The sequence below is a fragment of the Myotis myotis genome, unplaced genomic scaffold (genome assembly GCF_014108235.1).
Source record: "Myotis myotis isolate mMyoMyo1 unplaced genomic scaffold, mMyoMyo1.p scaffold_m19_p_49, whole genome shotgun sequence".
NCBI lineage: Eukaryota > Metazoa > Chordata > Mammalia > Chiroptera > Vespertilionidae > Myotis > Myotis myotis.
In genome coordinates this window covers 320,907-333,969 of record NW_023416356.1, presented here as the reverse complement: position 1 = coordinate 333,969, position 13,063 = coordinate 320,907, and the positions used below count along the sequence as shown (strand labels likewise).

General features: G+C 64.1%; 1 protein-coding gene across 16 annotated transcripts in view; it reads left to right on the top strand.

The window, feature by feature from the left end:
* TACC2 (transforming acidic coiled-coil containing protein 2) overlaps positions 1 to 13,063 on the top strand; it is a 102,870-nt gene that overhangs the window by 50,756 nt on the left and 39,051 nt on the right. For 15 of the 16 annotated variants that reach the window (XR_004967313.1, XR_004967314.1, XR_004967315.1 and 12 more), the window contains one exon: positions 3,591 to 3,734. The exons of the other annotated variant lie outside the window; for it this stretch is intronic. Coding sequence is in view for 12 of the 15 variants with exons in the window: in XM_036307677.1 (XP_036163570.1) it covers positions 3,591 to 3,734 (144 nt within the window). In the remaining 3 variants the exon portion in view is untranslated. The remainder of the gene's footprint in view (positions 1 to 3,590; positions 3,735 to 13,063) is intronic. 16 annotated transcript variants of the gene reach the window in all.

The window sequence follows — 13,063 nt, the reverse complement described above, 5'->3', positions numbered from 1 at the left end:
TCCACGTGGCTGGGGCTCTTCCCTCTGTGCTCTCTTTCTCTGTGTGTTTATACATACATGTGCATGCATGCGTGTACATACGCACACATACATACTTACATAGCGATGCACATGCACATAGAATCTGGTCGCGCCGCGGAAGTTTTTAAACCCACGCTTAGTTCTTGAAGGACACACTCGCCGGCAGGCACGTGGGGCTCTGGCTTGTGTTTTGAACGCTGCCCTGCGTCCCCGGCTGCGGCCTCCTGGCGACTCGCACCCCCCCTGCTGGGCGTGGGGCGTCCGGTGTTCGCTTTTGTTTTGCTACGATGACCACGGCCGTGACCAGCCCCTTGGCTCACGCACTTAATCGTCTCCTTCGCACAAATTCTCGGAAGTGGAAGGGCCGTGTCCAGGAGACGGGGTTTTACGGCCTCAGCGCCTGCCGCCGGGACGCCTGGGGGAACGCGGCAGTGCTGGTAGCAGCAAGGGCCGCCTGGCTTGTCAGCTACTGTCTCCTTGAGATACAGCCAGCCCTCGCCGGGACAGGGTCCATGCCTGTGCCCTCGCCTGCTCGCTGGTGTCTTTGCAAGTCAAGGTCAGTCCTGGGGCTCTTTGTGGTCACGTGTGCAGAACAGGGGCCTGGCCCCAGCCCCGGGGAGCCCGGCCTCTGACTGGGTGTTGCTGCGTTCACGCTGCGAACGAGTTCCTCCCGGCAGACTGAGGCCACGTCGTTTCGGTAATTCTGTGTGTTTTGTTGATGGTTTTGCTCTTTATTTTTTTAAAATATATTTTTATTGATTTGAGAGAGAGAGAAACATCAATGATGAGAGAGAATCATTGACGGGCTGCCTCCCGCACGCCCCCTCCTGGGGATCGAGCCCACAACCCGGGCCTGTGCCCTGACCGAGTCGAACCCGGGACCCTTCAGTCTGCAGGTGACGCTGCATCCACTGAGCCACCGGCCGGGGCTTTTGGCTCTCCAGAGCGGCCTGCGCGGTGCTGGAGCGCGGGCGCGGTTTCTAGGCCGTGATTGCCGCGAGGGGGACGTTCTGTGTTAGCCGAGCTTGGCTGGGTGTGAGTTGGCTCAGGGAAGTTGGTCGTGAATCCGACGTTAACGAGACGACAGTATACGCAGCAGCTGCCCTTATCCTCGGTTTTGCTTTCCACGGTTTCGGTTGCCTGCCGTCAATGGGGGCCCGGAAATAGTAAATGGAAAATTCCAGAAATAGCCCATTCATACGTTTGAAATTGCCCGGGATGGGAGTCCTCCCTCTGTCCGGTGGACCCCCCCTCCCCCCTCGCTGCTTACACTTGCTGCCGGCTGGTCATTTAGTAACTGGCCGTCTTGGCGATCAGATGGGCTGTTGCGGCGTCTCGGTGCTCAGCAGTGATGCTGCCGGGCCGGCGGGGCTCAGTGGTTGAGCGTCGACCTATGGACCAGGAGGTCAGGGTTCGATTCCCGGTCAGGGCCCATCCGAGCTCAATCCCCAGTGGGGGGGTGGGGGGGAGTACAGGAGGCAGCAGATCCATGATTCTCTCTCATTGTTGATGTTTCTCTCTCTCCCTCTCCCTTCCTATCTGAAATCAATAAAAACATGTTTTTAAAAAAGAATCATTTGGTTCAGCATTGGTGCCCTCAGTTCGTCGGCTGTTGCCAGGTTTTGTGCCGGAAACCTCGCGTGTCCCCATAGAAGGAGTCTGGTGGCGCCTTCGGGTACGTTTTCTTCGTGCGAAGCTTGGTCTGGCTTTGTCCGTCACGTCACGTTCGTTACACCTGAGGAGTGGAGGCTGAGCCACCAGCCGTGAGGTGACGGTGTGCACACAGTTCGGGGGACACCCGCCGGGAGTCCTGTCCGCCTGGGGCCGTGTCCTTGGTCCCCTCCCCGCCTCTGCGTCCCCTGTGGCCGCTCTCTGTCCTCACGGGGCTCACGTGCTTGTTTAGTCACAGGCGACACGGAACAGCTCAGCGGCCTCGGCCTTTCCAGCCGGTCTCAGGCCTCTCGGGCACCTCTGGCCCCGCGGCTGCGTCTCCCGTCTCCGAGGAGCGGGCTGTCTGCCGTCCCCGACCCGCTCTGGCGAACCCCAGGCCTCGGTGGGGCGGGCTGTCCAGGCTCCGACCGGACCCCCACGCTGAGCTCTGCCAACAGCAGCCTCCCGGCCCTCCCCACCCTCCCCGCCCTCCCCGCCCTCGCCGGCATCGCCCTCCCTCCGGCCGCAGCGCTCGCCCTATTATGTGATCCTCGCACTCCACTCGGGAAATGCAAGAGGAAAGAGGAGAGGCCGTGCGGGAGGCTGGCTAATGCCTGCCAGATGGCGCCGGAGACGGAGATAAGGCCGCCGCCCATCTGCCGACAGGACGGGACGCGATCTGCCTGGTCCCTCGGCGCCGGCGCCGGCACCACCCTCGGGGGCGGCCGGGGGCCACCTCGCGGCCTGTCCTCGGACAAGGGCGTCCTGGGGCCGCTCTGGCCCATCTCTGAGGTGACCGGCGCCGTCCGTTCTGGGGGGACCTGCCAGGAAGGGCTCGGAGCGGGACCGGGAGACGGCCGTGCTGACAGCTGCCCACGCCAGCGGACACAGCCCCGAGGGGACAGTCCCGAGGCCCCGGGCCCGTGGGGGGCGCACCGAGCAGCTGGCGGACCAGCTGCTCTTTGGGAGGGAGGGGAAGCCCGGCCATTAGCCGCGGCCCCGGGGCCTCCCAGCTGGGCCGCCAGGAGCGTGTGCGCCCACGGCCCTGGCTGAGCGGCAGCTCGAGGCTGATGCGCCTTCTTTGTGAACCTTCTCTGAGAAAATACGTGACGGGCTCAGTGCAATCAGCGCCTTCACCGTCAAAAGTACAGGTGCTCTGCGTGGGCGCGAGTCCGGCCTTTAGTTATTCCCACGGGACGCGGAGAGCGTGGGTCAGCTCCGTGAATGGGAACGGGATCCCACATTCACAGCTGAAGGTCATCCGCCCTTACCCATGCCCAGAGGAGGCGGCCAGGGGGTCAGAGGTGCCGGCCCCCCAGTTCGGCTCCTGCCTCTGTGCCCGGGGGGCTGGGCGTGCCACTGGGGATTGGAAAGGGCTCGACTCCCTCCTTGAAAGTAACATCTTGAAGAGGCGTTACTGCCCAGCCAGTGTGGCTCAGCGGTGGAGGGTCGACCTATGAACCTGGAGGTCAGGGTTCGATTCCCGGTGCCCGGGCTGTGGCTCCATCCCCGGGGGGGAGCGGGCGGGAGGCAGCCGACCACCAGGGAAGTTTCCTCCTCACCCGTCGCCTTTGGCCTTCACTTTTCTTACCCTTGGGTTCCGGGGGCAAATCTCGGGGCGTTTACGTCCCCATTTAGTTCCCAGAGGCTCCTTCGTTGCGTGTGGAGGAGCCATTAGGAGCCCCCTCGCCCAGTAACACGAGACGACTGTGTCCTGAACACCCAGCTGCCTCCACCCAGCAGCCCGGGTCCTGCAGGGGCCGGAGGAGGAGGGACTAGCCCACAGCCTCCCTGGGGACCGGGTGGGGACGGGGAGAGGGTGCTGGTCTGGGAACAGCCGGTTCCCTGGGGGGGCGGGCGATGACTGCGCCATGAGTGGGCCCGGCTCTCTGGGAATAATCCTCCCTTTGTGTCCCCAGCACCTCCCCGGCCGCTGCCCGTGCTGCTCGCCCGCCCCCGGCCTCAGCGCCCTCAGGACCTGCGTCTCCGCCTCCCGCCGCGGCTGGTGATGGAGTAGAAGCCTCTGCAGGGGCCTGCCAGGCGGCAGCCAAGGACCTGGGCAGGTACCGTGCAAGCCCCTCCCCCTGCCCCGCCCGGGAGCCCGCCCCAGGCTGGGGGAGCTGCACTGGGGTGGCACCAACAGGGCGTTGACAGTTGGACCCGTGATGCTGTGTTTGTGATCACGCCATGTGGGTGACCTAAAGCTTCCGGCAGCAACGCGACGCCTGTGAGAGCACGTGTTAGCAGGCGTGTGCCGGGAGACAAAGCCAGCAGGGTGTGTGTGTGTGTGTGTGTGTGTGTCTGTGTGAGAGAGAGAAAGAGAGAGAGAGAGAGAGAGAGAGAGAGAGAGAGAGAGAGAGGGTGGGTGGGTGTGGGGGGAGACACGGGTTGATTGATGTTAAGGAACTGGCTAATGGGAATGGGGAGCCCGGCGAGTCTGAACCTTGCAGGGCGGGCGGCAGGCTCAGGCCCAGGGAAAGCGGCGTTGCAGCGCCTCCTGCTGGCGGAACCCCTCCCCCCAACCTTGGTCTTTCTTTAAGGCTCCCCCCCTTCATGGCCCCCCCTCCCCGTTGGATGAGGCCCGCCACGCAGTGCAGGGCGAGTGCTGTGCTCAGGCCGCTGGTTGCACGTCAGCCTCACTGCAGAGGTGCAGCCTCAGCGACGCTGGCGTTGGCCCTGCGGTCTGGCCACGGCCACGGCCACGGCCACGCAAAGCTCGCCCTCCAGCTCGTGTGCAGAGCCCTCTGTCCGTGCACAGTGGGGGCCGGGACAGACCATCTGCTCGGCGAGTCCGGCCGACGAGCCTCCTGGACAGGGTTTGTGGTGGCGCAAGCGGCGGCCTCCTGGGTGTGTCGGAGGGAAAGCCTGTGCCTCGGGGACCCTGGTGGCCGGGGGGGGGGGGGCAGCCATGTCCAACCGAGGGCAGAGGTGACGGAGGAGACGGGGGAGATGGTCAGCATGTGCGGTCGGGGTCCTGGCACACAGGGCGATGAGGAGGGGGTGGCACTGGACTGCGCCCTCTAGTGGGGACGGTGCTCTGTGGGCACCGCTGAGAGCTGCCGAGGCTGCGGGTCCTGAGGCCCAGAGCGGGGTCTTTGCCTGCACCCTTCGGTGTCTCAGGGCCGGAGCAGGCGCTTTCACACACACACCCATACACACCCTCCCCCCCGACACACACCCCACACACACACTCACACCCATACACACACACATACACACACACCGTCCCCCCCATGCGCACACACTCATACCCATACGCACACACATACACACACACACCCTCACCCCCACAAGCATGCGCACACACACGCCACACACACCACACAGACACACACACGCCTACACACACATACCCCTATTCACACACACACAAACGCACGCATGCACACACACACAGGTTGCATGTCCCTCCAGTGGGATTTGTCTGTGTTTCTCCTGGTGCGACTGCGGGGCGTGTGGGGAGGCAGGTCAGGGGAGCCCTCCCGTCACGTCAGGCCCACGCTGCCAGGCGGTTTGTGGCTGAGGTTGGCCTGGCTGCTGGGCTCGGCCGGGCTTGCCGGGTCCCCCTGTCAGCCGCTCTGGTCCTGCCCACACTGTCCCCTTCGGAGCCTGCTGTTTGGTTTCCCTCTGGAAGGGGCCCACCCTGAACAGGCTCTGGGCCCCGGGGGGACCCTCCTGGGCTGTAGGTGGGCGGGTCCTCCGTTTCCCAACCTGTTTCTCCAGAAGCTGCCTCGCCTTGTGGCAGGAGGGGACAGGGACAGGGACAGGGTTAGGATGGGGCAGGAGGGGACGGGGACAGGGACAGGGTTAGGATGGGGCAGGAGGGGACGGGGACAGGGACAGGGACAGGGTTAGGATGGGGCAGGAGGGGACAGGGACAGGGACAGGGTTAGGATGGGGCAGGAGGGGACGGGGACAGGGACAGGGACAGGGTTAGGATGGGGCAGGAGGGGACAGGGACAGGGACAGGGTTAGGATGGGGCAGGAGGGGATGGGGACAGGGACAGGGTTAGGATGGGGCAGGAGGGGACGGGGACAGGGACAGCTGTGATGCCATCGCCTCACCTTCCCGGTGATGCCAACTCCACTGTCTCTGTGGCCTGGACCCAGGGACCCAGATGCCCTTGTCCTTCCCTCTGGCAGCCGCCCCAGAGGTTTACAAAACCAGCTTCCAACGTGCGGGCGGCAGCTTCACTTCGCTGACGTGGAAGCCTGTCGCCGGGCCTGGGGTCCACCCTCCATCCTGCCGTGTCAGCCTCTGTCGTGGCGCCAGCGGCCTCCGTGTCAGCGTGTGGCCCTCGTGGCCACAGTCCCCGCATCTGGGGCTCCGTCGGCCCCTCTCTGTCCTTGGAGGGGGCAGGGCCGTGGGATCCGGTGTCTGCAAGGAGCCAGGGCCGCGTCTTGCTCCGACGGACAGATGTTCTGCGCCTGACAGCCGTCCCCGTTCCCGTTTCCCGTGCAAATGGCTTTCTCCTGGGGTCCCCACCCCCACGCCCATTGGGAAGCAGTAGCCTTGGGGAGAGCAGATGTGCGGAGGGGGTGGGGGCAGGGAGCGCCTCCTTTCTCTGCTTCCCACGTCTCCCGGGAGGGACGCTGACCGAGTGGCCACGCTTCCCACGGGCCGGCCACCGAGCTGATGGACGGAGAGCGTCCTGGGGTCGGCTGGGCTCCGGGAGGCTGACAATAGGCTGACGGTAGCTGACAATAGGCTTCCAGGAACACGGGCAGGAGCCTCACTCCGGCCACGCGGCCACGCTGACCACGGGTTGGCTCCCGGGAGGAGGGTGGTTGTGGCAAGGAGCCTGCTGGGTGGGCCCGAAGCCCCTGTTCAGAGCTGCCCTCGCTCTGCCGCTGGGGCCGCTGCCGGGAGGAAGCCGGTTCCACGGCGCCGACCCAGGAGGACAGGGGACACATCCGAGAAACTCGCCCTGACCTGCAGCCTGGGGGCCGGGGGGTGGGGGTAGAGGGGGCAGATGGCCTTGGCTCCCCAGGAGTTCTGACCCCGACCTGAGAGAACCAGGAGACACTGGACATGGCCATGGTCAGGAGTCAGTGGTCAAAGGGTCAGGGGGTCAAAGAATCAGGGGACAAACGGGGTAAATGCTCAAGGTTGTAGGGTCAAAGATAAAAGGTCATTCTGTTAGGGGTTAGGGTCAAGGGTCGAAGATGGGGGTCATGGGTTAAAGGATTAAAGGTAAAATAATATCAGAGTCCAAGAGTCAACAGTCAAAGCTCATTGGTTGAGGGTCAGAGATCAGAGGTCATGACGGATTGGGATCACGGGTCATGGGTCAAGGGTCATAGGGCTATGGGTTAAGGCTCAGAGTCAAGGATCTGGGGTCAAAAGTGAAAGGAGCCAGGGTCAAAGGGTCAAGAGTTAGGGATCAAGTGTTACAGTTTAGGGGTCAAGAGCCAGGCTTCAAGGTTAATGCCCAAGGGTCAAAGGTCAGGAGAAAGCAGAGAAAACTCAGAAAATGGAGAGAATCCGGAGAAAATGGAGAGATCAGGAGAGAAGCAGAGATCGTGGCAGAAGACAGGCTCGTGTTCAGACAGATTTTGGGAGATTTGCTGATGGTCTGGATGCCCCAGAGGAAGAAAAGACAGAATAACGCCAAGGCCAGAGTTCTGGGCCCTGTGGCTGCAGCGTGGACAGGCCTGTGATGGTTATGAAAAGGAGGAAATATTGTTAGGGCTTGTAGTGCACAAGTGCAGAAACACACCTACACACGCAGTGTGCACACATGCACCTGCACACACGCCTACACATATAGCAGGGATACATGCATGTGCACATGCGCCTACACACACAGCGGACACACATGCAAGTGCACACATACCTACACATATAGCAGGCACACATGCATGTGCATATATGCCTACACATATAGCAGACACACATGCACCTACCCATACAGCGGGCACACATGCACCTGAACACACGCCTACACGTATAGCAGGGACACATGCACATGCACATGCGCCTACACATACAGCGGGCACACATACATGCACACATATGCCTATACATACAGCAGGCACACATGCACATGCACACACAGCGGACACATGCAGTGCACACATGCCCACACATACAGCGGGCACACATGCACACATGCCCACACACACAATGGACACACATGCACGTGCACGGTGCCTACACACACAATGGACACACATGTATGTGCACATGTGTCCACACATACAGCGGGCACACACAGCAGACACACATGCATGTGCACACATGCCTACGCATACAGCGGGCACACATGCACACATGCCTACACACAACGGACACACATGCATGTGCACACATGCCTACACACAGTGGACACACGTGTATGTGCACATACGTCCACACATACAGCGGGCACACACACATGCACACATATGCCTATACATACAGCAGGCACACATGCACGTGCACACATGCCTACGCACACGGCGGGCTCACACTCGTCACCGTCTGCCCTCACCTCACACTCGTTGGCTCTAAGCGGGCGCTCAGGGACCGGACCTCTGGCCCCGTCGTGCGGATTTCTGTTCTGTCTGGAGCTGAGTCAGCCGTCCTGCCCCCCCGGCGCCCGGCTCTCGCCGCCGCTCACAAGTAGGGCAGGGCGGGCGGCGGCCGTGTCCCCGCCGATGGCGCGGAGCTCCTGAGCCTGCGGTTTGGTTTCCCTCTGGAAGGGGCCCACCCGGAACAGGCCCTGGGCCCGGGGGACCCTCCTGGGCTGCAGGGGGGCGGGTCCTCCGTTTCCCAACCTGTTTCTCCAGAAGCCGCCTGTGGCCAGGGCGGTGTTGGGGCTCCGAGCGCGCCTCTCTGTGGACACCTGAGTTCCTCGCGAGGCCTCGCCTTCCTCCCGCGCGGGGGCCTCTGGAACCCGCCGCTTAGCGCCCCGACATTCACACCAAACGCTTGCGCTTCACAAGGACTGAGGGGCTGTCCTGGTGCCTCTGGCATTTTCTGTTCTTCTTGGAAGTTATTCCCCGAGAAGGAAGACGAACACTGGCTGCGCTTCGAGCCAGAGCGGAAGCCGCGACCTGGCCGAGGTCCGCCTGCCCCGTGTGGAGGGAGACGTGCCTCCATCCCTAAGTGCGAGCTTGACCTTGGGGTGGGGTTTACGTGGCCCGTGTCCCACTGGGACTTTACCTGAGAACAGTCATAAAGGGATTTGCTTTGTATTGAACAAAACGTAGACTCTAATGACGCCCATATGTTCATGCTCCCGATAGCGAAGAGCCCGGCGTGTTTCCCGGCCAGGTTCTCAGGGTGCACACCCTTCCCCTCGCATTTGACTCTTTCGGCCCCAAGCGACTCTCTTTATGGAAAGTTCTGGTTCCCTGGCTGTGGGTGGCGCCGATCTTAAACAGGGGCCGAGGCGAGGCGGCCACCAGGAAGCTCTGGACCGTCTGGCGTCAGGAACCACTACCTCAGGGGACCCGTCCACGCACCCGCATCCGTGGCTGCAGCAGGAAACACTCCGTGTGTTTTAAACAATTTTAAATGCTTTGAGCGCTTTTGTTGACCTTTCATTTTCTTTGGCTGCAAAGGAGATACATTGGGGCTTACAGGCCTGGGGGCGGGGGGTGGGGGGCGAGGAAAGCTGGGACGGGCGGCTGTTTTCCATGTCCCACCTGAGGGTTCATGCCACTTAGTCGTGAGTCAGGGTCTGGGCTCAGAGTGGAGCCGCACTGGACAGAGGGCAGGAGGGACCCTTGGTTCCCAGGTGGGCGCCACGTGCTGACCCTGGACGGGAGGAAGAGCTTCCCAGCCTCTGTGAGGCCCAGGAGCCCAGCCGAGGCTCTGAGCCGGAAGCCGGTGTGGGGACCTGGGCAGCGGGGCCTGGTTGCCCGGCTGGAGCACCAGGTGGGGCTCTGGATGGGTGCTGGGGGCCCTGGGGTGGGTGCTGGGGGCCCTGGATGGGTGCTGGGGGCCCTGGATGGGTGCTGGGGGCCCTGGGGTGGGTGCTGGGGGCCCTGGGATGGGTGCTGGGGGCCCTGGGGTGGGTGCTGGGGGCCCTGGATGGGTGCTGGGGGCCCTGGATGGGTGCTGGGGGCCCTGGGGTGGGTGCTGGGGGCCCTGGATGGGTGCTGGGGGCCCTGGATGGGTGCTGGGGGCCCTGGGGTGGGTGCTGGGAGCCCTGGATGGGTGCTGGGGGCCCTGGATGGGTGCTGGGGGCCCTGGGGTGGGTGCTGGGGGCCCTGGATGGGTGCTGGGGGCCCTGGGGTAGGTGTCATATTCCCCCCTGCAGGCTCCTACTGGGTTTAGAATCAGAAATGGACTCTTTTTTTTTTTTATTATATATTTTTTGATGTCAGAGAGGGAGAGGAAGAGAGAAACAACAATGATGAGAGAGAATCATTGATCGGCAGCCTCCTGCACGCCCCCCTCCCCTACCCCCACCCCGGGATGGAGCCTGCTACCCAGGCATGTGCCCTGACCTCCTGGTTCACAGGTGGACGCTCAACCAGGCCGCGGGGCAGAGGCAGGCCCTCTGTGCAGGTCTCCACCAGCTGCCTCTCGCTGCGCCCTCCCTGCAGCGGTAGGGACCTGGGGGTGGGGGTGGGGGGGCTCTGGGCTGGCCTCCCTGTCTCCAAGGGGACCTCACCTGGTGGCCCAGGGTGGGCTGCAGGCCCTGAAGGTCCTGCGTCTTCTCCCTAGCTGGCCAGCCCCGCGCCCGCCTCCCCAGCTGTGAGCCAGGTGTCCTCGGAGGCCCGGCCTGGGTCCACTCTCCGTTCCGGCCCAGGGCCTGGCACCCCGCACGGAGGCAGAGGCCGCCGCGGAGCCTGCAGACCTCGTACCCGCCCAGGCCGCCTGTGTACCTGCCGGCCGCCACCTCCGAGCGGGCGAGTCCATTTCTTCCCCGGGAGGGACCAGCAGCGGGAGCGCCCCTGCTCCGTGGTCAGCCCCGGCCACCACGCCCCTCCCGGCCCTGCTCGCCGCCCGGGGCATTTGCATTTCAAAGCCACGCGCTCGGAGGTGGGGGGCTGGGGGGCGAGTAGGTGCGGAGGGAGGAGGGAGGAGGGGGGTCTCCGCGCCTCCGCCCGCCCCGCCCCCCGCCGTTTCCGGAGGCGGCGGGAGCTTTGTGGAGCCGGGATCGGCGGCCTGGGGCGGATGACATCACCGCGTCGCTCCCACGAGCCGGGCTGCTGGGGTGTCGGAGCCTCGGACCGAGCCGCGCACACACCGAGGCGCGCCCCCGCCCTCCTGCGCGCACCTCCGCGGCCATCGCTCCCGGGCTCCGGGGCGGCCGAGCCCAGCCCGCCGCCGCCCGGATGCCCGCGGCTGCTCCCCGCTGCGGTGCAGCTGCCCCGGCCGCCGGCCCGCCCGCCGCGGGCTCCCGGCTGCAGGACGCGCGCCCGGACGCCGGCCCTGCTCGCGCCTAGGCTGCCCGGGGCGCAGCGAGGATGGGAGGGTCGCAGTCCCTGCAGCCAGCCCCCGCCTGCGACCTGAGCCCGGAGGCTCCCGAGGCCATGTAAGTGCGCCCCGCCCGCCGCGCCGCCCCGAGGGGTCCTGGGCTTTGTGATGCGCCTCCCGCCCTCCGCTGCCCCTGCGGCCTGGAGCGGGCCGGGGCCCTCGGTGCTGTTACCCACAGCCCGGCCCCGGGGCCACCTCTGCCCCCCGCATCGTAGCTCTGCACCGCCCCGTGGGGTTCCTGCCGGGGGACCGCCAGGCACCCGTGGGGCCGGTGGGAGAACACGTGTGTGGGTAGCCGGTGCCCGTGCGTCCAGCCCGTGGAGGGGCGTCCAGTCGCGTCCAGTCGCGTGGCCGGCGGATGGCGTGGGGCCTCCGGGACCTGCAGGCAGGCGGCCTGAGCCCCGCTACTCCTTCCCGCGTGGACACTGGATAAGGCCGAGTGCTCTCCCAGGAAAGCCAGCCGCAGCCGGCCATCGGCCCACGGGCCTGGGGGTCGGCCTGAGCCTGGCTCCCGGGGCCCCATCTTTTCCCGAACCACAGAGCGAATGTGCCGTGAAGCGGCCGGTGTCCTGAGTGGTGTTTGTGGGAATTGCCATTTCTGTGCCGCCGTCTTCTCCGTAACCTCCCGGCGGGGCCTGAGTGGAGGAGGGGCTCACCGAATCCATCGATTGGGCTGCGGGGCTGCTGGGCAGCTGGGCAGGCCAGGCTGGTGCACCCTGAGCCTCCAGGTTCCACCCCCACCTGCACTCCCTCCCCCAAAAGGAGAGAAGTCCTGGGGCCTCGGGCGCGGGGGTGAAGCGATTGTGTCCTGAGAGCCGGGCTGTGGGCTGCAGGGGGCAGGTGGCCGGTGGGGCTGCCTCATGGTCCCAGCCTGGGCTGCAGTGGGGAGTGGGCGGTGACGTCATGCCACTGAGCCCAGTGGGTTTCCAGCGACCTCCCCCAGGAGCAGGTGTGCGGGTCATTTGTCCTCCTCCCTGTGCCTCGAGAGCATCGTCTCCGCGGGGGCTGATCAGCTGGAGGGCCCCCCCCCCCCTCTCTCTCTCTCTCTCTCTCTCTCTCTCTCTCTCTCTCTCTCTCTCGCCCGGAGCCTACGCTTGCCCTGGATTCCGTCCACGTGCAGTGTGTTGTCAGATGATGGAAATGCCGATGCCGGGAGGGCCACGGCTCCGGAGAGAAGGGCCATTCCAACCCGTTTCTTTAAAAGTCTCTAAACGGACTTCGGTTCACCGGGCACTCACTGGTTCTCAGGCTGTAAAAGAGGGTGAGACCTGGGAGGACAACGCGGTGATAGGTGTGAGGACACAGGCCTCAGCCCGTGGGGCGCGGCCCCCTCCCAGCTCCCCCCCTCTTCTCCGGGTGAGAGACTGCGGGACAGTCTGTGGTGAGTGAGGCCTGAGTGGGGGGAGCTTCTGCCGGATGCGGGCCTTTTCGGAGACAGTCCCGGGGGCTCTGCCTGGGGAGAGGGCGCTTGGCTACATGTAACGCTGCTAAGGTTGGGAGGCTGAGCTGGCCCTACAGCCAGGCCCCTCCCGCCATCTGCTGCTTGGTCTCTAAACAGGTCCCTACCATACTTAGTGCACTTACCGCTCACCAAGTCCACCTTCTCTGCCTGACATTTTCTGTGTTTTTTAAATGAAAGGAGAGGAACTGCCTGGGGCTGCTGCCCTTCCTGGAAACCATTCTTCTCTGAAACTCGTCTCTGCTCTCTGATAACCGGGTCTGCTTTTCTGTATTTTAGTTGTAATTCCAGTTTGTTCCTGGGAGCATGTCCGTGTAGCATCCACTTACTCTGCCTCCATTTTTAATCCTCCTGGGCTTGCTCTTCTGCTTGGGATCTGCTCATTCCCCGTCTAGAAACCGAGGAAGGTGTGAGGGATCTGCTCATTTCTGGTCTAGAGGTTGGGGAAGGTGTGAGGGATCTGCTCATTTCTGGTCTAGAGATTGGGGAAGGTGTGAGGGATCTGCTCATTTCTGGTC